At 36.8% G+C, this 27816-nt stretch overlaps 3 protein-coding genes and 1 long non-coding RNA gene across 7 annotated transcripts; 1 reads left to right on the top strand and 3 right to left on the bottom strand.

Moving 5' to 3' along the window:
• Positions 1-141: 141 nt before the first annotated feature.
• Positions 142-26922, bottom strand: LOC129430150 (leukocyte elastase inhibitor-like). 4 transcript variants are annotated; one of them, XR_012358647.1, is made up of 8 exons: positions 18951-19252; positions 18682-18851; positions 18461-18598; positions 18235-18352; positions 17398-17540; positions 17093-17260; positions 16298-16979; positions 142-409 (listed from the first exon to the last, which is right to left on the bottom strand). XR_012358647.1 is itself a non-coding variant. In XM_073856051.1 (7 exons), the coding sequence occupies exons 2-7, from the start codon at positions 21757-21759 to the stop codon at positions 16572-16574; spliced, it is 1143 nt and encodes a 380-aa protein (XP_073712152.1). In that variant the 5' UTR covers positions 21760-21761; positions 26831-26922; the 3' UTR covers positions 15976-16571. The 4 variants fall into 4 exon arrangements, 3 of the variants coding, with proteins under 3 accessions (XP_073712152.1, XP_073712151.1, XP_073712150.1); XM_073856051.1 differs by lacking the exons at positions 142-409; positions 18235-18352; positions 18461-18598; positions 18682-18851; positions 18951-19252 and adding exons at positions 21120-21237; positions 21372-21509; positions 21592-21761; positions 26831-26922 and having other exon boundaries at positions 15976-16979; XM_073856050.1 differs by lacking the exons at positions 142-409; positions 18235-18352; positions 18461-18598; positions 18682-18851; positions 18951-19252 and adding exons at positions 21120-21237; positions 21372-21509; positions 21592-21761; positions 21866-22007 and having other exon boundaries at positions 15976-16979.
• On the bottom strand, positions 1878-22006 carry LOC129430151 (leukocyte elastase inhibitor). Its single transcript, XM_073856047.1, has 7 exons — positions 21866-22006; positions 8016-8185; positions 7796-7933; positions 7544-7661; positions 4368-4510; positions 2744-2911; positions 1878-2630 (listed from the first exon to the last, which is right to left on the bottom strand). Exons 2-7 carry the CDS (start codon positions 8181-8183, stop codon positions 2220-2222), a joined length of 1146 nt encoding a protein of 381 aa, XP_073712148.1. The 5' UTR covers positions 8184-8185; positions 21866-22006; the 3' UTR covers positions 1878-2219.
• LOC141350577 (uncharacterized) lies at positions 11707-13802 on the top strand. Its single transcript, XR_012358643.1, has 2 exons — positions 11707-12323; positions 12787-13802. It is a non-coding gene; the product is annotated as an uncharacterized lncRNA (long non-coding RNA).
• Positions 23845-26972, bottom strand: LOC129430148 (leukocyte elastase inhibitor-like). The gene is made up of 7 exons (XM_073856048.1): positions 26831-26972; positions 26557-26726; positions 26336-26473; positions 26109-26226; positions 25270-25412; positions 24966-25133; positions 23845-24852 (listed from the first exon to the last, which is right to left on the bottom strand). Exons 2-7 carry the CDS (start codon positions 26722-26724, stop codon positions 24445-24447), a joined length of 1143 nt encoding a protein of 380 aa, XP_073712149.1. The 5' UTR covers positions 26725-26726; positions 26831-26972; the 3' UTR covers positions 23845-24444.
• Positions 26973-27816: the final 844 nt, after the last annotated feature.

The following is a 27816-nucleotide window of genomic DNA, read 5'->3' as shown; positions in this document are numbered from 1 at the left end:
CTGCTTTCAAAATGACAAAGCATCACTGGCAGCTCAGAAACTCATCTACAGTAGTTTACCATATTTACCACAAATCATGAAAAAATGCCTAGATGTAGCCAGCCAACATAATAACATGATTTTAGTTAAGACAGACAACTGTTTATTTATTGGGGCACTTTATTTTTACATAAATACATTACAAATCAAAACCCATAAACAAATTTGAATGGATAGCCTATTGTATGATAAAATGACAGAAGGCATGTTTTTTTGTGGCGCTGTGATTGATCGGCATATGACATCAAAGTACTGTGAGATATGGATATATGCAGGTTATTGTTTAGTCTCAGATGAGTTTAAGGCATTTTGACAATTGATAAAAGTGTAATAAAAACTGTCTAGAGAATTGTTTATTGGTATGACAAACCTAAAGATAATTCACATGCTTAAAATGATGAGTAAATGTACATACAAAATGCATTGCCAAGTTACAATTTATAATGGAAAATAACATTTACCATCAAAATAAGTATGAATGATGTAAGTATGTGGTTAAAGGCATTAGCAGTGGCGGAACTAGAATTTTTTTAATGGGGTGGCCAAAGCTACTTTAGGGGGTCCATAGTCATAAAAGAAAATGACATGTAACCATGTATCAAGAAAGCATAAATGAATCTTTTGATCGCATTAGATGTAAACATAATAAGGGTGAATTTTAAATCTTTCTACTGTATTTCTTACATCTCATTTACTGTCTGTTAAAGGGATTCACCCAAAAATGAAGATTCTGTCATCATTTACTCACCCATATGTTGTTCAAACCTGTATTTTATTTTAATAAACACAAAAGAAGATATTTTGATAAATGATGGTAAGCACACAATTAATGGTATATCCATTAAATTCCATTATGTTGTTTTTATTCCTACTATGGAAGTCAATGGTTAACAGCTGTGTGCATACCATCATTTATCAAAATATCTTCTTTTGTGTTCATAAGAAAAAAGAAATTCGTACAGGTTTAGAACAACATAAGGATGTAAAAATTATGACAGAATTTTCATTTTGTGAACTATCCCTTTTATGAAGCAAAAGATCAGGAAATCTAAACTCCATGATAAACCTTAAACTTACTTCAAATAGCAGAGCTCCAACACAAAGGATGTGTCGATTAATCTTTCTTTACGAAGATACAGAAGATGCAAAAGTTTTCTTTTTTCTTTTGATTTTTAATTAACTTTAATGACAGAGAGACTTCAACAGGTTATAAGACCGAATGCAATAAAATGTTTATTCGTTTAAGACGTACAGTAACCAAATGTTTAGTATGAAAATCACCAAGACAGCTACTTTGACATATGAGCATTTGTCCGTTTAAGCCAAAAAGACGCGAATATGAAGTCGTTTAAGCTCTGGCTGTGCACGCGCACTATCGGATATGCGCGTCGCGCTTTCAAGTGCAATGTGGCAATCCAGTCGAATTAACAATCATACAGTAGCCTATAAAGATCACGTCAAGAATGAGAACATGGTGCTGGGTTTTGTTGTAAACAGAATTGGCAATCTTAGATTCAGTCCACAAGACAATTACCACACTTCCAGCATATACGGTGAAAATAAATCATTAGCAAAATGTACGACTTCACTTACATCATTTTAAAGATTCCAAGCATTATGTAGACATGACATTTATCTTTTTGAAAAGACGTCACTGATGGAGAGATAACAGAATGCCCATTATGTATATTTTCTTAATTTTGTGAAAAGCACAACATTCAGTTTTATAGACACACAAAAAATGACACTTGAACGTTTTAAATGCTGTATAAATCATATCTGTATGTCCAAAATCAGCAGAGTAATCCAAGTCTCTTTGCGCAGTGATTGAGTTTGTGCCGCGACCGCAGGGAGGGTTAATATTCATAATGTTTGTTTTTAACAATGTGCTGCGCTGCCGAACGTCGAAAATAAATATAGCGATTAAGTGAAAGTAGCGCATTAAATTTGGGGTGGCACACGGGGTGGCCAGTGACAAGGGTGTCCAGTGCCACCCTGGACACCCCTCTGGCTCCGCCACTGGGCATTAACATGATTCCCTGCTCATAATTAGTAAGGCAGATAGGACTTGGGTATAGCATAGATAGACAGATAGGTAAGGCATACTTTGAAAAAGCTTGCATTAGCAATATAAGTGAGTTATCCATAATATGTCTATAATATCATAAACAAATCTTATATCAAGATGGGCCTCTGAATCTGCCAAGGAAGAGAATGCTGTTAGTGGGGTTATGTCTGATGAAGAACAGGAAAGGGTGATCTGCTATAAAACGTTTTGGTTCACGTGAAGAACCGCAAAGCATTCGTCCTACAGTTGCGGCTGCTGCTTCAGTGCCTTCCTCGTTGACTTCAACAAAGGCCTTGTGGGTCACAGATGAAAGAAACAGGCCACCCTGACTGCTCATGCCTGTTAGATCAGCCTTCGCCCCCTGAAACACAGAACTCATACCCATCCCTGCCAGTATTTCTTCCAGGGAGCTCTCAATCTCCAGCTTGAACTTTGGAAAACCGACAGTGATATTCAACCATTTTATCATGTTGTCACTTTTTGTCCAATCAAGCAGCTTGTCAATGGTCAACTCGCTCTCCAGCTGTCAAACACACCAAGTCCAAATTTGATTTGTTTTTATTGACATACAGTAATTAGCACTGAACTACTTAACAGCAATTCAACTCAAAATGTATGCTATCCATAAGGCAATACCTTCAGAAGAGGGTCTGAGCCATCCTGACTTTCATCAGGAAGAAGGACCAACATACTGAGTTCACTTTGCACATATGGTAGCTCCAGAACATGCAGTTTTTCTTCAGGTATGTCTATAAAGGGAAACTTTTTCTTCTGGTACATCATTTCTACAGGCTTGCACAGATTCTGATATCAGATAAACCAGGGCCGGCCCTGGGCATAGGCGGAATAGGCAAATGCTAAGGGCGCCGCCGACCCCTTGGGGCGTCCGTGCGCCCAAATTATTATTTTTTTAATATATGTATATAAACATTTAACTATAAATATTTAATTTTGCACAAGAAAACAGCAGTTATTAATGAATTATTAGTAGCATATCTCGGAAGATCGTGCTTGTTAAATAGCTCTGTGGTTATACTGCACTGAAGCGGCAGTTTAAAATATAAACCCAGAATTCAGCGAACGTCAAGAACAAGATCAGAACGGAAACAACAACCAGACAGAGACGCGGAATTTACATAATGTTACACAGACCATGTTTAAATTTCAATGTTTCTACACAGAAATACCAACTTGTTCACTTTGTTTGGTATTAATAAGCTGCGCATTGGAGTGCTGGCTGCGGTGCTGAAGACGCGCTCAGACAGAGTACTGGTGGCACATGCACATATTTACGTGCAACCTATTGGAAACTATTATTCGTTATTATATAATTATTATTCGTTATTTTACTTTATTACTTCCACTTAAGAAGAGTTTTGCAGTTTTTAATTTCAATATTTCTCTTTATATAAATATTATTTTGTACTTAAATCTATAATTTCATTATTTTACTAACCAAACTCATCTGCGTTTCCGATAGGTTGCACGAAAGGGGAAAGTATAGCTTTCTTCCCCTTGAAAAGAGTTGTGCACTTTTAAACTTAAAAAAATCTCTTCACAAAAAAAACTTTTTTCTTCCATTTAAAAGCTATAATTTCGTTATTTTACTAATCCAACGAATGACTCCTCCGCTTTCCAATAGATTGCACGTAAATATCTGTGCATAGTGCCATCACGCGTCTTCAGCACCGTGGGGAGCAGCCAGCACTCCAATGTGCAGCTTATTAATACCAGATAAAGTTGGTATTTCTGTGCAGAAACATTGAAATTTAAACATGGTCCGTGTAACGTAATTTAAATCCCGCGCCTCGGTCTGATTTATGTTTCCGTTTTCTTGTTCTTGACATTCGCTGAATTCTGGGTTTATATTTTAAACTGCCGCTTCAGTGACAATGTCAAGATCAAATGCCTGAGTGACAGGGTATTGTGTGTATGTGTGCGTGCGTGCGTGTGTGTTTGTGCGTGTTTCCAAAATATTTTCAAAATTAAGAAAAACCAGACAAAGCTGTGCATTTTTTTTCTGTGTAAGTTTATGAACAAAATGATTGGAACACAATTGTGATTCTAAAGGGCACCAGGTGAAATCTTGCCTAGGGCAGCAAATTGGCCAGGGCCGGCCCTGAGATAAACACACATATATCATGAATGAAATAATGCATAGTGGAAAAAAAATTATTCATAGTAATTATAATTCCTATGTGTCAGATTGAGCAAACAAAACATGTTCAATGCATAAGCAGTACCGAAATACAAATCAAACCTTATTTATTTTAAATGGCATTTCTTTAGTCTTTTGAGGATCAAATTTGTGCAACCAGTTCCCTTTAAAGTAGATGGCATTAACCAAAGCCAGTCGGGTCATTTCTGTTAGCATACCAGGCTTGAGAAGATCTTTGATTTTATCTGAAAAACAAACAGCATCTCATTATACATTTCTGAAAAGTCATAGTAGACACTTTTGACTTTACATTTATATCTGATATTAAAATTTCACAAAATGTCTTCATGACTACACTAGCAGAATGCACATTTATTTTCTAAAAGGTTTAAATTTTTTAAATTCTTATATAAATTTTTAGGCTTGTTCGACTTCATGCGGCACCGCAAGAATCGACAGCCGGATGATGTCAAAGTACTAAGAAAACGATTTGCGAAATCATACGGAGGAGAAACTTATTAATCACAAGCATGGTCTGACTTACCATTGGGCTTAAGCCCAGGGGCCTCAGCCAGTAGGGGGCCCCAGTGCTTGCTTGTGTTCGTTTGATTTGTTCAGTCGTTTTAATTTGGTTGGTGCTGCTGCATTTAATTCATTTATATTTATATATATATATATATATATATATATATATATATATATATATATATATATATATATATATATATATATATATATATATATATATATATATATATATATATATATATATATATATATATATATATATTAGGGCTGTCAAAATAAACGCGTTAATAACGCGTTAACGCAAATTCATTTTAACGGCACTAATTTTATTAACGCGCGATTAAGGCAACACGCAATTTCTGTTTGACCCACAGCTGGATGAATTGAGACGCAGCAAGTGACTGGCGCTGTCTAGATGAGTCGGAGCTTTTCATAAAAATAAGAACATTAAGCTCTCGTCTAGCGATTCCAATGCTCTAAATGGTAATTAAACATCTAAAATGCACGTTTTCTGCACGTGCAGTTTTCTTTATCTGCACGTTTTCTGTGAGGTGTACCGTCCCAAATCCATATAAAGCAAAGATGCGTCGTCTTTCACTTTTTAGTTTCGTTTTAAAAAGCTTTCAGAAATTATAGAAAATAGACCGCAGGACTTTCTTGATGTTAAAATAATTATTAAGAGAGATAAAGTTCGGGATCTGATTGATGTTAAAAGAGTTATTAAGAGTGACAAGGCTCAAAAGCAATGTCTGACGCAGACGTCTGAAGCGCATGCACACAAACGCGCGAGTGCGTGAAACTTCGTGCTATTTAAACGCATCTTCAGGAGACTGGGCTCGATATATATAGACATCTAACACAAAATTACAGGTTTAAAAATATCTGTTTTGACAAGAATTCACGCAGGTATGACCTATAACCTGTTATATCTGAAGTGAATGTTTGGTTAACTGTTAAGGAAAAGTATCTGTTGTGTCATTTATATTAAACCCTTGCATTATCCTACAGTCTTAAAGTGGTCTGTCCCAATGTCAAAATTAAACAAGAAAAGAAAAACATATATGTATATTGATATTGTTTTTGCTCTGCATTAACAGGTATAGTTCTGTCATGCTTTGTCAGATTCCAACAATTGGTCCAATTGTTTTGAAGTTTTTTAATAGAGAATGTTAAAATATAAATGACACATTTTTTAAAATTTGCTCATCCCAACTCAATTTGCCAGCACAGGTCACAAATGATGCAGCAGCAAACAGAAATGGAGAAAGAACAAGGTCTTCTAAAGGCAAAAACATTTATAAAACTATGGCTGATGGTTCTGTTGAAAATGTAAACAGGTTGTTGTAGACATACAATTGCATATAGCATATATATTATCCAAATCCATGCTGATTAAAGCATTAAAATCTTAAAAAGTGTTACATTTAGGTAAATTTAGAACAGATAAAAATGTGCGATTAATTTGCGATTAATCGCGAGTTAACTCATGAAATCATGCGATTAACTGCGATTAAATATTTTAATCTATTGACAGCCCTAATATATATATATATATATATATATATGTCAGTCATCTTGGTGCTGAATATGACGCGCTGAGTTTACTGCTTTTGAAATCCATAGATGCTAGTATAATAGCGAATACACTTAATGAGTGTCATGAATGAGCTTTACAGATAACGAGAAAAAGCAACGCGAAAAGGAAGCGCTCGGTGAAATGAAAAAGATTGCTAAAACAGCTGTTGGAAAGCATCTTTTGCAGCGATTTTTGTGTGAGCATATCAGTGAACACCCCTGACCACTCGGTGAGTTTCACGTCTTTGTAAACGAAAGTTTAAAGCATTTTAGGAAGGATTGTTCCAGTGCACCATTAAACCCATTGTAGAGGTGTGAGGCGAAACACAAACACCTGAAAATTCTCAGGGCAGCCACATATGTCGAAATTTCAGTCAAAACCGTTCTATTTCACCATAAACAATCTGAAAACAGGGCTTTAAGTGTAAAATACCGAACTTGTCCTTTAAACACTGCACCACTTGTATTAGGCTATATGCAAAAAATACACTTGTTGATGTTTACACATTACATTATATGGTGTGTAATAAGGTGAATGTTTATCAAGACATACTATTATTTAAGTCTAACATAATGCTATGGGGTATTTTTTAATGTACATGATTAATTTGAATGTGTGACAGCTTATGTTCTGCTTTAGAGATATAGGGGCAGTTTCCTAGACAGGTCTTATCCTAGTCCCGGACTAAAATGCATGTTTGAGCTGTCTTAATTTAAACACATCTTGCACTGAAATATCTTATCAGTGCCATTGTTTTGTCTAAATACACACACCAGTAATGTTTTTGTAAGGTTTGTTTGTTTGTTAAATGTCCTAATATAACCTAGGAATAGGCCTAGTGCTGGATAAATTTAAACCATGTCGGAAACTACCCTTTAAGCTCTATGATATATTTTTTATTGTAGGTTGTTTACTGTATGTGCACAATTTACACAAGCTGTCACTGGGGTGGTACCCTTTCAAATAGTACACCTTTGTACCTAAAGAGTACATATAATGGGTACATGTATCCATATCTGTACCTAAATGGTCAATATTAGGACCCATTTAAAGGGTACCCTCCCAGTGACAGCTTTTGTACCGTTTATTCTGAGAGTGTAGGGCCCAAAATTTATTCAAGCCCAGGGGCCCCCACCCCGGTAAGTCCTGCCCTGATCACAAGCCTATTACTCACTCTCTGTCTGCTTCTCCACCCACTTGTTGATGATCTGTCTAGACTGCTCAGATGCTCCAATGAAGTCCACTGGCTGAAGTTCAGCGTGGTACAGCTTCAGGGTGGAGTCCAAATACTCCTGCAGGACAAAATAAAATAAAACAAACGAATTGAAAACATTAAATGAATTAGATGGGATGTGTTGCACAGACTTAATGTGGCATGTATGAGAAAAGTTTTATGTCATTCACAATAAAGGCTAAACGAACTTACAGGTAGGAAGCTGAAGGTTTTCTCTCCATAGATGCGGTTGGCCAATCTGAGTATGTAAGAAGCTGATGGATTATTGATAGCTGAGGTGAGGGACTCGAAATGGGAGTGAACATCAGGGACAGAAGTGAAGGACAAAACCTGCAAAGACAATTAAGACCTGTCAAGATAATTTCCCCAATATGCTAGAAAAACATTACTACTTCTGGTAAATCTTTCTTACCGTCTCTATTTCTTTGGCGGTGTCTCCTCGGGATCCCAAGTGAACCATACTGAGAGCAGCACTGATGCTCAGTGGAGAGAAGAACATGTTTCCATCCGCACTGCACGAGCTCAAAGCACGATAGAGATCCAGAGCGAAAACACTGTTAGCACTAGTTAGATTATCCATGGCTGAGATCAGAAATAAAAGCACAAACACCGGTTATCAATGACACGATCGAGACTGCTATCAACTATAATTTGATATAAACGTACTCCTTAAAGATTTTCTTTACCGTTTAAAGGGCCATTTCACCGATAGGAACATTAATCTTTATGGAAAGTGAGTCATATTTGTAGTCAAAATGTAACATAAATGTAGAATTTTGTGCCTATTTGACAGAGAAAAGACAAAATGTGACTTTAGAGCACATTTGTATGAAAAACTACAACTGCCACTATGCACCACAATGCACAGCTCTGCAAGCCACTCCCATTACTCGGAACACGGCTCAGACATGCTATTATGTACATAAATGCCACGTTAGTAAAACAAAGAAAATAGCCACCACCACTGTGTCTGACTGACACCAATCATGATTTACTTTTAAACGTGATGTTACATTGTGGTACACACAATAACACTCTGGCCTGGTGTGTAGCAAAGTCTTATTCAAACAGTAACGTGCGGTTTCAGATCCACAGTACAAATGTCTTTCCAAGTACTTAAAAAAAGTGTATGCATTTTAAATGTTTATTTAGTTTTACCAATTTTCTTTTTGTCTCTTGTTTACTGTAATTACATTTGTGTTATTATTGGCCTCACTGCTCTCACAATATAGACATATAAAACACCGCTCAGATATGCTATTGTGTACATAAATGCCACGTTAGTATAACAAAGAAAATATAAACACTCACTTTAGTCAGACGTCCGTTTATCCCTGCATCCTCCACACAAACGCGTCCCCTGCATAATATCTCCACAGACGCGCTGCCTCAGCTCTTGGAGCTTGTGCTCGTAAACCGAAACACGCATACCTGTCAAGTTTTGGATTTGAAAATAAGGGAAATTTTCCGGCGCCCACCGCGAACAGTCCCACCACCAACCCAAACAAGCTCCAGTATTCCTTACATTTTAAGACTGGTGAGGGCCGGATAATATTTTTTAAACCTAAGTGCTGATAATTGTGTTAAAATTAACTAAACAAACTAATTCATTAGCAAGAAAACTAGTGAAACACACAGCTCTGTAAAAACTACATTTCATAAGTCACACTCACACTGTGTACATACTATACACACAAATTTGCATCTGTACAAAACCCAATGGCCTTAGGCTGAAAAGCCTTATTTTAACTTCTTTTGCATTATACCTTAATGCCAAAATTATTTATAAACCATTCACTTTTCTTTGTAATGAGAACAGTCATTTAGAAAATGAAAATGCTAGATAGGGCAGTGGCCCAAACCAAAAAGGGCACTTAGACAAGTGGTTACAAGTGATTATAATGGGAAAATATAATAACAAGAATTAAAGTGTACAGTAGATATTCAATATGATTTATCTGCTGGCTTGATGGAGCTTTGAATCAATGTTTGCAATGTTGAACTGCCTTTACCAGCCTCCCTTTCCATTCTCTGTCTTTATTTTGTGAAGGCATTGGTGTTTTTTTTGTATTTTTTGTCTACAAAGTGTGCCAACAACAGCAAATTTAGTGTTTATGTTAGCTTAGATCTGACCGGGAACATTTAATTTATTAGACAAGCATTGAAACGATAATAATGTGGATATTTTGTTGCTGTTTGCTTGCTAACTTGTTAGCACTTTTAGAACACCGACAGTAAATCATTTACCGACGAAATACGTAAACAAACGTCCAAATTAGTAATTCTGCGGTTTAACAACTGATATAATGTAATAAATCTACCTGTTAATGCAAACTTCAGACAGAAACTGTCGTCTTCGTTCTCCAGACAGGGAGTGCACACAGAGATGCAGCGGAGCGGGTGGGAAAACACGAAGTGGATTAGCGGGATCAGTGGATCTTTAGCGATCTGGGATTGGGAGTTTTTTTATGGGCATTATTATTTTTGTAATAACGCAGGTTAAAATACGGGAGATTTACGGGAAAATACTAATACGGGAGGACGGCGGGAAAGAAGGGTAAAATACGGGACTTTCCCGGCCAAAACGGGATACTTGACAGGTATGGACACGTCTTTGAAATAAGCACGCGACCAGAAACATTCACAAAACAAACGTCCATATCCTTATCTGATCCAGAAATGTTAAACCGAAAGCAAACGGCCCGAGTCCGTCCAAGCTTATATACTCCGCAGCGCGTCTGCTCGTAAACCGAAACATGTCCGTGAAATAAACGTTCCAAACGCGCGCAAAGTTCCTCTCTTGCATAGAAACCTTCACCAAACAAACGTCCATATCCTTATCTGATGCAGAAATGTTATAAAGAAGCCACACAGCGAGAGAACAGGCAAGCTTCTCTACGCAGCAGAGGCCGATGGTTGCTGCTTCTTCACCGGGCTCCTCTACCCAGCCGACGCCCAGGCTCCGGCCTACTCCTCGGGCTTCTGTTCCTACATCTGCCTCAGCTCTTTGCAGTATTGTGGCTCATAAAGGTGCAATGAACAGCGGATTAGAGCATCACGCTTGTAAAATCACCATCTTCCATGTAATATTGATTAACTTCCACTGTTATTGTAACATGAATTCTGGGCCAGAATTGTTTACTGCATAAAGATGGCGGCTGGTCGTTTTTTTTCGGTCTGTGTTCGTATATTTTCGTAAGTCCCACCCACTTATCTGTAATTGGTCTGAAGCGTGAGTGGGTCCCACCTATAGCCCCCACCTTGGAAAAATGAGGAATGAGTGTCTGTAGTCTTTCACACTCAATACGCACAACCGGCGCAACGTCATAGAATGTCTCTGAACAGGTTCACGCCCACTTTTGGGGGAAATCGCACTAGACGTTCCATTGACTTCCATTCAAAACAGCGGAACAAAGCAACCTTCGCACACAGCCGGCAGGCGTAAACAACCCACGAAATCACTCAGATTAAACACGTTGAGTAATTATCTGTCCATCCTGCCGGCCATAGAGCGCGAAAGATACATTAACACATTTAATTTGGTCAATATAAAAACATGTCTCTTTCATTCTCCCAGCGTCAAATTTGTGTAACAACGCTCCCTATTGGCCAGAGGTGTCTTACCCGGACATTAAACACGTACCTCATCAAGTCAACAGGGAAGCAAGTGAATGATTTTACTTCGTATTTGAAAGTTACTTCGTATTTATTTATTATGTCTTTATATTTAGAGTAATGAGTGCACTTTTCCGTCGAGTCATACAACTAACTGGCTTAGCGATATTTCCAGCAATCACTGGATGGCGTTGTTACACAAATTTGATGCTGTGAGAATGAAAGGGACATGTTTTTATATTGACCAAATTAAATGTGTTAATGTATCTTTCGCGCTCTATGGCAGGCAGGATGGACAGATAAATACTCGACATGTTTAATCTGAGTGATTTCATAAGTTATTTACGCCTGCCGGCTGTGTAAAAACGTTGCTTTGTTACGCTATTTTGAATGGAAGCCAATGGAGGCGCTGCTTTTTTAACCCCCGAAAAGGGGCGGTGACGAAATTTACTGTCAAGTTCCCGGATGTGCCGGTAGTCCGTATAGAGATACAGGATTTCCTTCTTTCAATGACGCAAAATGACGATTTTTACATCATTGAAAGAAGGAAGTGCCTCACTGAAATCAGTATTTCTCCCCTCTCAGGGGAAACTGAGGGAATGGTGCACGACCATTCAAAAACATGACTGGGGTTCTAACGGTACAAAGCTTAATGCAAATGGGTGAAGTTTCCCTTTAATGGCGATGTTCTTGTCGTCTCTTGTTGTCGTTTCTGTGCGTTGACACAGACCTTATGACAATGAAACGTTATTTTTTTGTGTGGGTAACAACTCTTTACCCAAATGTAGTATTGAAATGTGTTTTTCTTTCTCACAAAGTTGAGTTTTGTACGCCCCCTCCGCGTATAATCACCTTATTTTTCACGACAACAAGGGCGGCGCCATTTCGCTCATTTTGTCAACGTTCTTCCGGCCGCATAGACGATGAGCAGCTGAGGCAGTGACTGAAGGCGACGCGTTAAAGCTTAAAAAGCTCACCCGAGCGCCTTTATGTTTCTTTCTTACCAATTTTAAGCCAACTGAGGAATACCCTTATCCCAAGGTTCGACTACGATGTTCCGGTAACTTTAAACCACGCCGGGTGTTGAAAAGGTGGCCAGTTTCAGGTAAGCTATCTTAGCTAAATTTGTGCTCGTTCGCGTAAAGTTAGATTTGTGAAGTCCGTTCTACAAATACACTTAAGATCAGTAACGTTAGTTAATAAAATGAAACTATTTGAATGGTTTTAATTGTCCACCTATATTTTTATATTTACGATAGTACAACGAGATATTATAGTACATTGCATTCTTACAGTAGCCCACGTGATTCCTACAAGTTACTGAGATTTCAGATGCTAGAATGTCAGTTCATTTCTCATTCAAATATTGATAATGACCTATTAAACAACATATTATTTAACACTGAAGTTAAAGGTTGTGTGTATAATGTTACTGTCTCTTTTTAATGCATCTCTCTCTTACACACTGTTCTGTTTAAGTATGGGTGCCATTTATATATTAATTCTCATGATGCAAGTTTATTTAAAATACTAACATAAAAATGTTTTTGGTTATATTGTTTTCACAGATGCATTGATGTGTAGTGATGCAGTGGACAACTGTGAGGATGATACAATCAACATGTTCCTAAACTGTGATGCAGAAACACAATGGGAGGATCCATCCGTCTCTGACCACAACTACACTTTAACATCACAACTCAACCTGAAGCAACCTACATCTGATATGGGAAAACAATGGTGCAGTTTCCCGGACAGGGCTTATCCTGGTCCCAAGCTAAAATGCATATTTGAGCTACAATAATTTAAAAACACCTTTTACTGACATACCTCAACATATATGAGTGCCATTGTTTTGTCACAAGATGCGCACCAGTCTTGTTTTTTTGTAGGGTTTGTTTGTAAAAACTAAAATGTCCTAATATAATTAAATCCTAATCCTGTAAACCCTGTCCGAGAAACTGCTTCAATGTGTTGAGCTGGCACAAATGTACATATCTCTGCTGAGAAACAACCATCTTTGGTTCAGCTTTACACAGGGTTGATATTGCATCCATTACACAGTCGCCAAGCACTTTACCAGTACATACACCAACAGCTTCCAGATAAACACTTGGGATCAGCTCCTGATGACTCAGATAAAGCTGTGTCTTAATTTATTGCAGGGTGGTCTTGCTTTACCTGTTGTAAAGCTACATTAAACCTTCATATGTGATCAGATGTCATGCAGTAATATTAAACATTTACAGTGTGATCAGATGTTGTGCGTTTATATTAAACCTTTACAATGTGATCAGATGTCATGCAGTGAAATTAAACATTTACAGTGTGATCAGATGTTGTGCATTTATATTAAACCTTTACAATGTGATCAGATGTTGTGCATTTATATTAAACCTTTACAATGTGATCAGATGTTGTGCAATTATATTAAACCTTTACAATGTGATCAGATGTTGTGCATTTATATTAAACCTTTACAATGTGATCAGCTGTTACATGTCATGCAGTTATATTAAACATTTACTATGTGATCAGATGTAACCTGCCATGCAGTTATATAAACCTTTACAGTGTGATCAGATATTATCTGTAAGGAATTTCTTAAATCATATGTGAGCTTTGTAGATTCCACTTAAAAGGATTTAAGTCTCCTGATTTGAAGGAATAAGTGTTGGCAAGTTTGCAAATGAATTCTATCATGGTACCACATAAAAACGAAATAGTTATTGGACTGGCTAAGGTGCACATTTGCTATAAAAAAAAAGACGAAATCACTGTGTAAATATTGGTAGACATACTTTTAATAATTTTCGATGCTGCTCCATCAACTCCTGACAGGATGAGGTAATTAAATATGCCAGGTTACTTGCCGCGGCCGCTTCATATCGTCTACCCACGAGACGATTGATGGGACAATAAAAGACTATCTGAGCGTCGTATGAAGTTTTAACCGTGCTCCTAATTTAAAACATTTACAGCAGTAGCGATATTTGTCATTTCGCTAAAGTTATAGTGAACTACAAACAATCTTCTAACCACCAAACTAACCACCGAATGCACTGTGCCATATTAGCAGCGGAAGTCGGTTGACAAAATGCGGAAGAGCGAAGAATTAAAAAGGGGCGTGGCGGAATATGGTGAATAGAGACAGAGCGGCCACTAGCGCAGTTATGCACATTTGAAAACCACGCCCACCGGGGGGAACAATCCAGCCGTCTCCATTGACTTTGTATTGCTCCTTGTCATTTCTGGCTTATAACAAAAAACAAAATAATGCTTAAAAGCTGCTGTGTGGCGGGATGTACAGCTAACAAGCAAAAAAAAAAAAACAGAAATACGTTTTTGTGAGCTGTTGAGCCTTAAAACCCAGCCTTTAAGGAGAAAAAAGTGGTCGTTTCCCCCTAGTGGGCGCAGTTCTATTAATAGCAGTACTATGAAAAGTTGCCTGTTTCCACTCTCGTTTTCACTCACCATAACTGGCGAGTGTTCAGTTTGAATGAGTCTAAGTGAGTCAGAGTGACTATCCCATTTTTTGTGTTTTTGTCTATAGACTTACAAGCACACAAACAGTTCATGCCTTATACTGTATAAACTGTTGCATTTCAATTAAATCCAAGACACTGTCTTAACAATAAACTTTTGTGTATTTGAAAACACAACACACTAATACAAATTGTGCCTAAACACATTTTAAAATACCAATATTCTTTCTGTATCTTCCGAGAAAGAGGATGCTGTTGGTGGGGTTGTGCCTGATGAAGAACAGGAAGGGATGGTCTGCCATGAAATGCTCCTCTCTGAACATACAAAAAGCCACCATGCCTGCTGTAGCCGCTGCAGCCTCCGTGCCTTCTTCATTAACTTCCACAAAGGCCTTGTGGGCTACTGATGAAAGGAAGAGGCCACCTTGACTGCTCATGCCTGTCAGATCAGCCACTGGACCCATCCCTGCCAATGTTTCTGCTAAGGAGCTCTCAGCTTTCAGTTTGAACTTAAGCAAATGAGCCAGAAAAAAATCAGAAAAAAAATCTACTCTAGATGGACTCTCTTGTTACTGATTCTATGCGCAAGTCTACTGGAAGTTAAGGTTGGGCCACAAAAAACATTTGTTTACGTGGTTGCTGCTGAAATGGTCTATATGGTCTTGTTTAAAATATATACATGTCAACAGTGTTTTAAATTATGCTTTTTTGGATGTGTAAATCCCGTATATATTTTATTTTGTACCTTAAACTTTAGTGTGACTTCATCTGTGCTGTCTTACCTGTTAGGACCTTGAAAAGGAGACAAACCATAATTTCTAACTTTGATAGACAATACTGCACTAAACATAAGATTCCTAGTTCATAAAAATTGTGGTGGTAGTTTTTATAAGAGGTGCTAATAAAGTTTTGGGAGGCATATGATCAAGTCTTGCAAGTGGCAGATGGAGGAGAATGGATTTCCTTGTCAAAAAAATTATGTTAACAGTGTGGTTTAATGCATAAGCGTGATTCTGCTTTGACCGTTTATTTAGAGAACACCAACACCAACCCAAATGCATGCATATGTTTATACAGTTTTGAACGCTCACCTCCAGTCGTATGAGGTCATCTGTGCAAGACTTAATAACTTCTGCTTTCAAAATGACAAAGCATCACTGACCGTACAGAAACTCAACTACAGTAGTTTACCATATTTACCACAAATCCAAAAAAATGCCTAGATGTAGCCAGCCAACATAATATTGTGATTTTAGTTAAGACAGACAACTGTTTATTTATTGGGGCATTTTATTTTTACATGAATGCATTACAAATGAAACCCATAAATAAATTTGAATGGATAGCCTATTGTATGATAAAATGTCAGAAGGCATGTTATTTTGCAGCGCTGTGATTGATCGGCATATGACATCAAAGTACTGTGAGATATGCATGTAAGAGGTTATTGTTAAGTCTCAGATGACAATGAGTTTAAGGCATTTTGACAATTGATATAAGTCAATAAAAACTGTCTAGAGACTTAAATAGAGCATATACATCCCAAATGTAAAGCAAATAACTGCATTCCAAGTTGTTTATTGGTATGACAAACCTAAAGATAATTCACATGCTTAAAGTTACTCATCAATGATGAGTTAATGTACATACAAAATGCATTGCCAAGTTACAATTTATAATGGAAAATAACATTTACCATCAAAATAAGTATGAATGATGCAAGTATGTGGTTAAAGGCATTAGCGTGATTCCTTGCTCATACTTTGTAAGGCTGATAGGACTTTGGTAAGGCATACTTTGAAAAAGCTTGCATAAGCAATATAAGTGAGTTATCCATAATATGTCTATATCATAAACGAATTGCATATCTAAGATGGGCCTCTGAATCTGCCAAGGAAGAGAATGCTGTTAGTGGGGTTATGTCTGATGAAGAACAGGAAAGGGTGATCTGCTATAAAACTTTTTGGTTCAACATAACAGCAAAGCATTATTCCTACAGTTGCGGCTGCTGCTTCAGTGCCTTCCTCATTGACTTCAACAAAGGCCTTGTGGGTCACAGATGAAAGAAACAGGCCACCCTGACTGCTCATGCCTGTTAGATCAGCCTTCGCCCCCTGAAACAAAGAACTCATACCCATCCCTGCCAGTATTTCTTCCAGGGAGCTCTCGATCTCCAGCTTGAACTTGGGCAAACCGACAGTGATATCCATCCATTTTATCATTTTGTCACTTTTGGTCCAATCAAGCAGCTTGTCAATGGTCAACTCGCTCTCCAGCTGTCAAACACACCAAGTCCAAATATGATTTGTTTTTAATAACAAACAGTACTTAGCACCGAACTACTTTACAGCAATTCAACTCAACATGTATGCTATGCATAAGGCAATACCTTCAGAAGAGGGTCTGAGCCATCCTGACTTTCCTCAGGAAGAAGGACCAACATACTGAGTTCACTTTGCACATATGGTAGCTCCAGAACATGCAGTTTTTCTTCAGGTATGTCTCTAAAGGGAAACTCTTTCTCCTGGTACATCATTTCTACAGGCTTGCACAGATTCTGATATCAGATAAACACACATATATCATGAATGAAATAATGCATAGTAAAAAATAATTATAATTCCTATGTGTCAGATTGAGTAAACAAAACATGTTCAATGGATGAGCAGTATTGAAAAGAAATACAAATCAAACCTTATTGATTTTAAATGGCATTTCTTTAGTCTTTTGGGGATTAAATTTGTGCAACCAGTTCCCTTTAAAGTAGATGGCATTAACCAAAGCCAGTCGGGTCATTCCTGTTACCATACCAGGCTTGAGAAGATCTTTGATTTTATCTGAAAAAATATCAAACAGCATTTCATTTATTCATATCTGAAAACTCATAGTAGAGCACACTTTTGACTTTACATTTATATCTGATGTTAAAATGGCAAAAATGTCTTTAGCAGAATGCACATTTATATTCTGAAAGGTTAAAAATTTTTAAGAGCACATATTTCATTGCTAAAAAACATTATTTTGTGAATTTGGTTAACAACACATTCCTTTCCACATACCGTACATTTTTGTAGTTCAAGATTTCACTCTCTTCCTGAAACACACGGATTTGAAAAGCTCTGTGTCCCTGATGGCCAGCTTATCTGTACGTTTTGATTGGCCTGAATACCTCTGACGTCAGCCGGAAATGTTACGCTCCTTACCATGTTTAAAAGATTCACACACAATGCAATGCTAACAGGAGTTAACTTACAGGCTGAGTCCGAAGCGGGAGGAATTATGATAATGTTGGTTTTGTCTACATCACCAATCCTAGGAAGTACACTGTTGCCTACAATCAGTGTATTTGTTGTTGTCCAGGAAAAGAGGTTTAAGTTAAAGATGATAACTAGCGTCATCGTTTACTTTTGGGTTTGTACCTTTTGCATACCGTTAACATGTACTAATACACACTTACACACCAAAGGAAATTTAAAAACGTTAATAGGACCATTGGTGTTCTTTAAATTCTGATTTAAGTTTTTTACTCACTCTCTGTCTGCTTCTCCACCCATTTGTTAATGATCTGTCTAGACTGCTCAGATGCTCCAATGAAGTCCATTGGTTGAAGTTCAGCATGGTACAACTTCAGGGTGGAGTCAACATACTCCTGCAGGACAAAAATGAATTAGATGGGATGTGTTGCACAGACTGAAGGTGGCACATAGGAGAGATAAATTATTTTATGTCATTCATAATTAAAACAAAAAGGACTTACAGGTAGGAAGCTGAAAGTTTTCTCTCCATAGATGCGGTTGGCCAATCTGAGTATGTAAGAAGCTGATGGATTATTGATAGCTGAGGTGAGGGACTCAAAATGGGAGTGAACATCAGGGAGAGAAGTGAAGGACAAAACCTGCAAAGACAGTTAAGACCTGTCAAGATAATTTCCCCAATATGCTAGAAAAAAATTACTACTCATGGTAAATCTTTTATTACCTTCTCTATTTCTTTGGCGGTGTCTCCTCGGGATCCCAAATGAACCATACTGAGAGCAGCACTGATGCTCAGTGGAGAAAAGAACATGTTTCCATCCGCACTGCACGAGCTCAAAGCACGATAGAGATCCAGAGCGAAAACACTGTTAGCACGAGTTAGATTATCCATAGCTGAGATCAGAAATAAAAGCACAAACACCCGTAATGAATGACACGATCGAGACTGCTATATAATTTGATATAAACGTACTCCGTAATGCTTTTCTTTACCGTTTGATGGCGATGTTCTTTTGTTGTCGTCTTTTGTTTTGTTCGTTGACACCGACCTTATTGACAATTGAACGTTATTTTTAGTTTGGGTAACAACTCTTTACGTAGTATGTAGTATTAAAATTTGTTTTTCTCATGAGTTGAGTTTTAAACGCCCCCTCCGCGTAAGAGGTCCGATATCGTGATTGTCTGCATGACTCACTTCCGCTGTCAGACTGACAGCCGCAGCACTGCAGAAGCTTACTGAATATTTACCACAAATACAGAGTGTAAATGTAGCCATCCAGATTTTTTTGTTAAAATAGACCATTATAATTTTAAATGTATTAATTTAGTAGATCCAAAATGACTAACAAATGAAATGAATATTTTTATTTTTCAATAAATATCTGTAAATATTAAAACACTGATCTTGTAGTAAATGTAAATTGTATTAACAACCAATTTAAACTAAGCTGCAAATTAGACCCATTAAGCTGTCACTGTCATTCAGTTCATTTGTTTGATTCTTTAAATTATTTTTATAATAATAACAAATTAATCGCATACAAAATAAAAGTTTGTGTTTGCATAATATATTTGCGTGTATTTATATATATATATATATATATATATGTATATATATATATGTATATATATATATATGTATATATATATATGTATATATATATATATATATATATATATATATATATATATATATATATATATATATATATATATATATATATATATATATGTATGTATGTATGTATTGTGTTTAATTCTAATGTATTTGTAACACACACATACCTTTAAGAAACATGTTATTTATGTATATATATTTTTTATTTATATATAAAATAAAATGTGTGTTTGTGTGTGTGTTTTAAATACGTTCACGCATGTATGCGTATTTATATATACAAATTAATTACAAACAGTGCACACCCATATATTATGCAAAAACGTTTATTTTGTATGCGATTAATCACAATTAAACTTTTGACACAGCCCTAGTATTTGATATTTTAATAATATAATTCTTATAATAACTTTCCTATTACTTCATCTGGACTGTATAATCTATTTTCCTCTTTCTTATTATTTTGCTTTGACACTGACCTTATTAACAATTTATTGGTATATTCAGCTGGGGTAACAAGATCATATACCAAAAGCAGGGGCACCATAACTGGAGAGTGTCCAATCTGAATGATTCATTCATAAGTGATTTTGATTCCATTTGATCTCTATTACTGTTTGTGTCAGTAGTCATTTTAAGCAACATGGTAAACAGTGTCTCATGAAAACATTTTTATGTCTAAGTGAGTCAGAGTGACTATCCCATTTTTTGTGTTTTTGTCTATAGACTTACAAGCACACAAACTGTTCCTGCCTTATACTGTATAAACCAGGGGTGGGCAATTCCTGGTCCTGAGTGCCACAGCCCTGCAGAGTTTAGCTCCAACCCCAATCAAACACAGCTGAAATATCTAATTGAAGTCTTTAGGACTATTTGGAAATGACATTCAGGTGTGTTCGATTAAGGTTGAAGCTAAACTCTGCGGTACTGTGGCCCTCGATGCCCACCCCTGGTATAAACTGTGGTATTTCAATTAAATCTAAATCCAAGACACTGTCTTTACAATAACCTTTGGTGTATTGAAAACACAACACACTAATACAAACTGTGCCTAAAAACATTTTAAAATACCAATATGTATTCTTTATTTTAAAAGTAAGTACATCTTTAAGATGGGACTCTGTATCTTCCGAGAAAGAGGATGCTGTTGGTGGGGTTGTGCCTGATGAAGAACAGGAAGGGATGGTCTGCCATGAAATGCTCCTCTCTGAACATACAAAAAGCCACCATGCCTGCTGTAGCCGCTGCAGCCTCCGTGCCTTCTTCATTAACTTCAACAAAGGCCTTGTGGGCTACTGATGAAAGGAAGAGGCCACCTTGACTGCTCATGCTCATTTCCTTGGTGTCTTGAGTGTTAAATTTCTGCAACCAGTTCCCTTTAAAGTAAATGGCATTAACCAAAGCCAGTCGGGTCATTCCGGTCACCATATCAGGCTTGATAAGATCTTTGATTTTATCTGAAAACAATATATGTCATTATTAATAATCACTGTAATTCTATGAATGCATTTCTTTCATATATCAATGTTTTCAACTATTCTCACTCTCTGTCTGCTTCTCCACCCACTTGTTGATGATCTGTCTAGACTGCTCAGATGCTCCAATGAAGTCCACTGGCTGAAGTTCAGCGTGGTACAGCTTCAGGGTGGAGTCCAAATACTCCTGCAGGACAAAATAAAATAAAACAAACGAATTGAAAACATTAAATGAATTAGATGGGATGTGTTGCACAGACTTAATGTGGCACGTATGAGAAAAGTTTTATGTCATTCACAATAAAGGCAAAACGAACTTACAGGTAAGAAGCTGAAGGTTTTCTCTCCATAGATGCGGTTGGCCAATCTGAGTATGTAAGAAGCTGATGGATTATTGATAGCTGAGGTGAGGGACTCGAAATGGGAGTGAACATCAGGGACTAAAGTGAAGGACAAAACCTGCAAAGACAATTAAGACCTGTCAAGATAATTTCCCCAATATGATAGAAAAACATTACTACTTATGGTAAATCTTTCTTACCGTCTCTATTTCTTTGGCGGTGTCTCCTCGGGATCCCAAGTGAACCATACTGAGAGCAGCACTGATGCTCAGTGGAGAGAAGAACATGTTTCCATCCGCACTGCACGAGCTCAAAGCACGATAGAGATCCAGAGCGAAAACACTGTTAGCACGAGTTAGATTATCCATAGCTGAGATCAGAAATAAGAGCACAAACACCGGTTATCAATGACACGATCGAGACTGCTATCAACTATAATTTGATATAAACGTACTCCTTAAAGATTTTCTTTACCGTTTAATGGCGATGTTCTTGTCGTCTCTTGTTGTCGTTTCTGTGCGTTGACACCGACCTTATTGAAAATGAAACGTTATTTTTTTGTGTGGGTAACAACTCTTTACCCAAATGTAGTATTGAAATGTGTTTTTCTTTCTCACAAAGTTGAGTTTTGTACGCCCCCTCCGCGTATAGAGACAGAGCGGCCACTAGCGCAGTTATGCACATTTGAAAACCACGCCCACCGGGGGGAACAATCCAGCCGTCTCCATTGACTTTGTATTGCTCCTTGTCATTTCTGGCTTATAACAAAAAACAAAATAATGCCTAAAAGCTGATGTGCGACAAGGTGTACAGCTAACAAGCAAAAAAAAAAAAAACAGAAATACGTTTTTATAAGCTGTTGAGCCTTAAAACCCAGCCTTTAAGGAGAAAAAAGTGGATCGACGACTACGTTTCCCCCTAGTGGCCGCAGTTCTACTAATAGTAGTACTGTGAAAAGTTGCCTGTTTCCACTTTTGTCTTTAAACTCTCGTTTTCACTCACCATAACTGGCGAGTGTCCAGTTTGAATGAGTCTAAGTGAGTCAGAGTGACTATCCCATTTTTTGTGTTTTTGTCTATAGACTTACAAGCACACAAACAGTTCATGCATTATACTGTATAAACTGTTGCATTTCAATTAAATCTAAATCCAAGACACTGTCTTTACAATAAACTTTTGTGTATTTGAAAACACAACACACTAATACAAATTGTGCCTAAACACATTTTAAAATACCAATATTCTTTCTGTATCTCCCGAGAAAGAGGATGCTGTTGGTGGGGTTGTGCCTGATGAAGAACAGGAAGGGATGGTCTGCCATGAAATGCTCCTCTCTGAACATACAAAAAGCCACCATGCCTGCTGTAGCCTCCGTGCCTTCTTCATTGACTTCAACAAAGGCCTTGTGGGCAACTGATGAATAGAAGAGGCCACCTTGACTGCTCATTCCTGTCAGATCAGCCACTGGACCCTCGAACACAGAGGGCATACCCATCCCTGCCAATGTTTCTGCTAAGGAACTCTCAGCTTTCAATTTGAACTTGGGCAAACGAACCAAGATGTCTGTGTGGACGTTACCACAGTTGCGCCTGGCCTGAAGTTAACTTACGGTTTGTGTTTGGTTATTGGTCGGGCTAGTGGCTAAACTGACTTCTGGAACAAATACCTTGTTAAAAATAAAAATGTGAGTTTCCCAGAGAAGAGGGAATATGGCAAGCATGGATCACTGCTGTGCATAGAGGGGTAAGCCAGGGAAGAATTCAAGGACCTGTAGCTAACATTGTATACATTTGCTATGATTTGAACGAAAGTAATTTAGTTATTATTTATTTTGCTTGTTATCAGAAAAAAAATCTCCTCTAGAGGGACTCTCTTGTTACTGATTCTATGCGCAAGTCTACCGGAAGTTAAGGTTGGGCCACAAAAAACATTTGTTTACGTTGTTGCTGCTGAAATGGTCTATATGGTCTTGTTTAAAATGTATACATGTCAACAGTGTTTTAAATTATGCTTTTTTTTAAATACCGTATATATTTTATTTTGTACCTTAAACTTTAGTGTGACTTTATCTGTGCTGTCTAACCTATTAGGACCTTGAAAAGGAAACATCAGACCATAATTTCTTACTTTTAAAGACAATACTGCACTAAACATAAGATCCTAGTTCATAAAAATGGTGGTGGTAGTTTTTATAAAAAGGTGCTATATTTTCGGTTGAATCCAAAATGTATGAAAATACTATTTAATAAAGTTTTGGGATGCATCTGTAACATTTGGGATACACCCAAATGTGTGCGTATGTTTATACAGTTTTGAACGACCACCTCCCGCCATATGAGGTCCAATCTGTGCAAGACTCAATAACTTCTGCTTTCAAAATAAAAAAGCATGAAAAAATGCCTAGATGTAGCCAGCCACCATAATAATGTGATTTTAGTTAAGACAGACAACTGTTTATTTATTGGGGCACTTTATTTTTTACATATATACATTACAAATGAAACCCATAAACAAATTTGAATGGATAGTCTATTGTATGATAAAATGTCAGAAGGCATGTTATTTTGCAGCGCTGTGATTGATCGGCATATGACATCAAAGTACTGTGAGATATGCATGTAAGAGGTTATTGTTAAGTCTCAGATGACAATGAGTTTAAGGCATCTTGACAATTGATATAAGTCAATAAAAACTGTCTAGAGACTTAAATAGAGCATATACATCGCAAATGTAAAGCAAATAACTGCATTCCAAGTTGTTTATTGGTATGACAAAGCTAAAGATAATTCACATGCTTAAAGTTACTCGTCATCAATGATGAGTTAATGTACATACAAAATGCATTGCCAAGTTACAATTTATAATGGAAAATAACATTTACCATCAAAATAAGTATGAATCATGCAAGTATGTGGTTAAATGCATTAGCGTGATTCCTTGCTCATACTTTGTAAGGCTGATAGGACTTTGGTAAGGCATACTTTGAAAAAGCTTCTATAAGCAATATAAGTGAGTTATCCATAATATGTCTATATCATAAACGAATCGCATATCTAAGATGGGCCTCTGAATCTGCCAAGGAAGAGAATGCTGTTAGTGGGGTTATGTCTGATGAAGAACAGGAAAGGGTGATCTGCTATAAAACTTTTTGGTTCAAAATCACAGCAAAACATTAGTCCTACAGTTGCTGCTGCTGCTTCAGTGCCTTCCTCATTGACTTCAACAAAGGCTTTGTGGGTCACAGATGAAAGAAACAGGCCACCCTGACTGCTCATGCCTGTTAGATCAGCCTTCGCCCCCTGAAACAAAGAACTCATACCCATCCCTGCCAGTATTTCTTCCAGGGAGCTCTCGATCTCCAGCTTGAACTTGGGCAAACCGACAGTGATATCCATCCATTTTATCATTTTGTCACTGTTTGTCCAATCAAGCAGCTTGTCAATGGTCAACTCGCTCTCCAGCTGTCAAACACACCAAGTCCAAATATGATTTGTTTTTAATGACATACAGTACTTAGCACCGAACTACTTAACAGCAATTCAACTCAACATGTATGCTATGCATAAGGCAATACCTTCAGAAGAGGGTCTGAGCCATCCTGACTTTCATCAGGAAGAAGGACCAACATACTGAGTTCACTTTGCACATATGGTAGCTCCAGAACATGCAGTTTTTCTTCAGGTATGTCTCTAAAGGGAAACTCTTTCTCCTGGTACATCATTTCTACAGGCTTGCACAGATTCTGAAATCAGATAAACACACAAATATCATGAACGAAATAATGCATAGTAAAAAATAATTATAATTCCTATGTGTCAGATTGAGTAAACAAAACATGTTCAATGGATAAGCATTTCTGAAAGAAATACAAATCAAACCTTATTTATTTTAAATGGCATTTCTTTAGTCTTTTGGGGATTAAATTTGTGCAACCAGTTCCCTTTAAAGTAGATGGCATTAACCAAAGCCAGTCGGGTCATTCCTGTTACCATACCAGGCTTGAGAAGATCTTTGATTTTATCTGAAAAAATATCAAACAGCATTTCATTTATTCATATCTGAAAACTCATAGTAGAGCACACTTTTGACTTTACATTTATATCTGATGTTAAAATGTCAAAAAATGTCTTAAGCAGAATGCACATTTATATTCTGAAAGGTTTACATTTTTTAAAGAGCACATATTTCATTGCTAAAAAACATTATTTTGTGAATTTGGTTAAAGACACATTCTTTTCCACATACCGTACATTTTTGTAGCTCAAGATTTCACTCTCTTCCTGAAACGCACGGATTTGAAAAGCTCTGTGTCCCTGATGGCCAGCTTATCTGTACGTTTTGATTGGCCTGAATACCTCTGACGTCAGCGGGAAATGTTACGCTCCTTACCATGTTTAAAAGATTCACGCACAATGCAATGCTAACAGGAGTTAACTTACAGGCTGAGTCCGAAGCGGGAGGAATTATGATAATGTTGGTTTTGTCTACATCACCAATCCTAGGAAGTACACTGTTGCCTACAATCAGTGTATTTGTTGTTGTCCAGGAAAAGAGGTTTAAGTTAAAGATGATAACTAGCGTCATCGTTTACTTTGGGGTTTGTACCTTTTGCATATCGTTAACATGTACTAATACACACTTACAAACCAAAGGAAATTTAAAAATGTTAATAGGACCATTGGTGTTCTTTAAAGTCTGATTGAAGTTTTTTACTCACTCTCTGTCTGCTTCTCCACCCATTTGTTAATGATCTGTCTAGACTGCTCAGATGCTCCAATGAAGTCCATTGGTTGAAGTTCAGCATGGTACAACTTCAGGGTGGAGTCAACATACTCCTGCAGGACAAAAAATGAATTAGATGGGATGTGTTGCACAGACTGAAGGTGGCACATAGGAGAGATAAATTATTTTATGTCATTCATAATTAAAACAAAAAGGACTTACAGGTAGGAAGCTGAAAGTTTTCTCTCCATAGATGCGGTTGGCCAATCTGAGTATGTAAGAAGCTGATGGATTATTGATAGCTGAGGTGAGAGACTCAAAATGGGAGTGAACATCAGGGAGAGAAGTGAAGGACAAAACCTGCAAAGACAGTTAAGACCTGTCAAGATAATTTCCCCAATATGCTAGAAAAAAATTACTACTCATGGTAAATCTTTTATTACCTTCTCTATTTCTTTGGCGGTGTCTCCTCGGGATCCTAAGTGAACCATACTGAGAGCAGCACTGATGCTCAGTGGAGAGAAGAACATGTTTCCATCCGCACTGCACGAGCTCAAAGCCCGATAGAGATCCAGAGCGAAAACACTGTTAGCACGAGTTAGATTATCCATAGCTGAGATCAGAAATAAAAGCACAAACACCCGTAATGAATGACACGATCGAGACTGCTATATAATTTGATATAAACGTAGGCTACTCCGTAATGCTTTTCTTTACCGTTTGATGGCGATGTTCTTTTGTTGTCGTCCTTTGTTTTGTTCGTTGACACCGACCTTATTGACAATTGAACGTTATTTTTAGTTTGGGTAACAACTGTTTACGTAGTATGTAGTATTAAAATGTGTTTTTCTCATAAGTTGAGTTTTGTACGCCCCCTCCGCGTATGAGGTCCGATATCGCTCTGCATGACTCACTTCCGCTGTCAGACTGAGAAAGCCGCAGCACTGCAGAAGCTTACTGAATATTTACCACAAATACAGAGTGTAAATGTAGCCATCCAGATTTTTTTTGTTAAAATAGACCATTATAATTTTAAATGTATTAATTTAGTAGATCCAAAATGACTAACAAATGAAATGAATATTTTTATTTTTCAATAAATGTCTGTAAATATTACAACACTGATCTTAAATGTAAATTGTATTAACAACCAATTTAAACTAAGCTGCAAATTAGACCAATTAAGCTGTCACTGTCATTCAGTTCATTTGTTTGATTCTTTAAATTATTTTTATAATAATAACAAATTATATTAATATAAAAGTATATTAGGGCTGTCAAAATATTAATCGCATACAAAATAAAAGTTTGTGTTTGCATAATATATTTGCGTGTATTTATATTGTGTGTGTGTATATATATATATATATATATATATATATATATATATATATATATATATATATATATATATATATATATATATATATATATATATATATATATATATATATATATATATGTTGTGTTTAATTCTAATGTATTTGTAACACACACATACATTTAAGAAACATGTTATTTATGTATATATTTTTAATTGATATATAAAATAAAATTTGTGTGTGTGTGTTTTAAATACGTTCATGCATGTATGCGTATTTATATATACAAATTAATTACAAACGGTGCACACCCATATATTATGCAAAAACTTTTATTTTGTATGCGATTAATCACAATTAATCTTTTGACACAGCCCTAGT

The sequence above is a fragment of the Misgurnus anguillicaudatus genome, chromosome 18 (assembly GCF_027580225.2).
Source record: "Misgurnus anguillicaudatus chromosome 18, ASM2758022v2, whole genome shotgun sequence".
Taxonomy (NCBI): Eukaryota; Metazoa; Chordata; class Actinopteri; order Cypriniformes; family Cobitidae; genus Misgurnus; species Misgurnus anguillicaudatus.
Note: the sequence above shows the minus strand (reverse complement) of the source record. Positions and strands in the feature narration are given on the sequence as shown.

What these genes read in the sequence shown, in the direction of transcription:
- LOC129430151 (XM_073856047.1), bottom strand. Translation starts at nt 8,183, where the DNA reads ATGGATAATCTAACTAGTGCTAACAGTGTTTTCGCTCTGGATCTCTAT. An exon ending in CCGCCAAAGAAATAGAGACG is followed by an intron (nt 7,934 to 8,015) that starts GTAAGAAAGATT and finishes TTGTCTTTGCAG; the next exon opens with GTTTTGTCCTTCACTTCTGT. An exon ending in GCTCAGACCCTCTTCTGAAG is followed by an intron (nt 2,631 to 2,743) that starts GTATTGCCTTAT and finishes TGTGTTTGACAG; the next exon opens with CTGGAGAGCGAGTTGACCAT.
- LOC129430150 (XM_073856051.1), bottom strand. Translation starts at nt 21,759, where the DNA reads ATGGATAATCTAACTCGTGCTAACAGTGTTTTCGCTCTGGATCTCTAT. An exon ending in CCGCCAAAGAAATAGAGACG is followed by an intron (nt 21,510 to 21,591) that starts GTAAGAAAGATT and finishes TTGTCTTTGCAG; the next exon opens with GTTTTGTCCTTCACTTTAGT. An exon ending in TGCCATTTAAAATCAATAAG is followed by an intron (nt 17,261 to 17,397) that starts GTTTGATTTGTA and finishes ATCTGATATCAG; the next exon opens with AATCTGTGCAAGCCTGTAGA.
- LOC129430148 (XM_073856048.1), bottom strand. Translation starts at nt 26,724, where the DNA reads ATGGATAATCTAACTCGTGCTAACAGTGTTTTCGCTCTGGATCTCTAT. An exon ending in CCGCCAAAGAAATAGAGAAG is followed by an intron (nt 26,474 to 26,556) that starts GTAATAAAAGAT and finishes CTGTCTTTGCAG; the next exon opens with GTTTTGTCCTTCACTTCTCT. An exon ending in GGTGGAGAAGCAGACAGAGA is followed by an intron (nt 25,413 to 26,108) that starts GTGAGTAAAAAA and finishes ATATTTTTTCAG; the next exon opens with ATAAAATCAAAGATCTTCTC.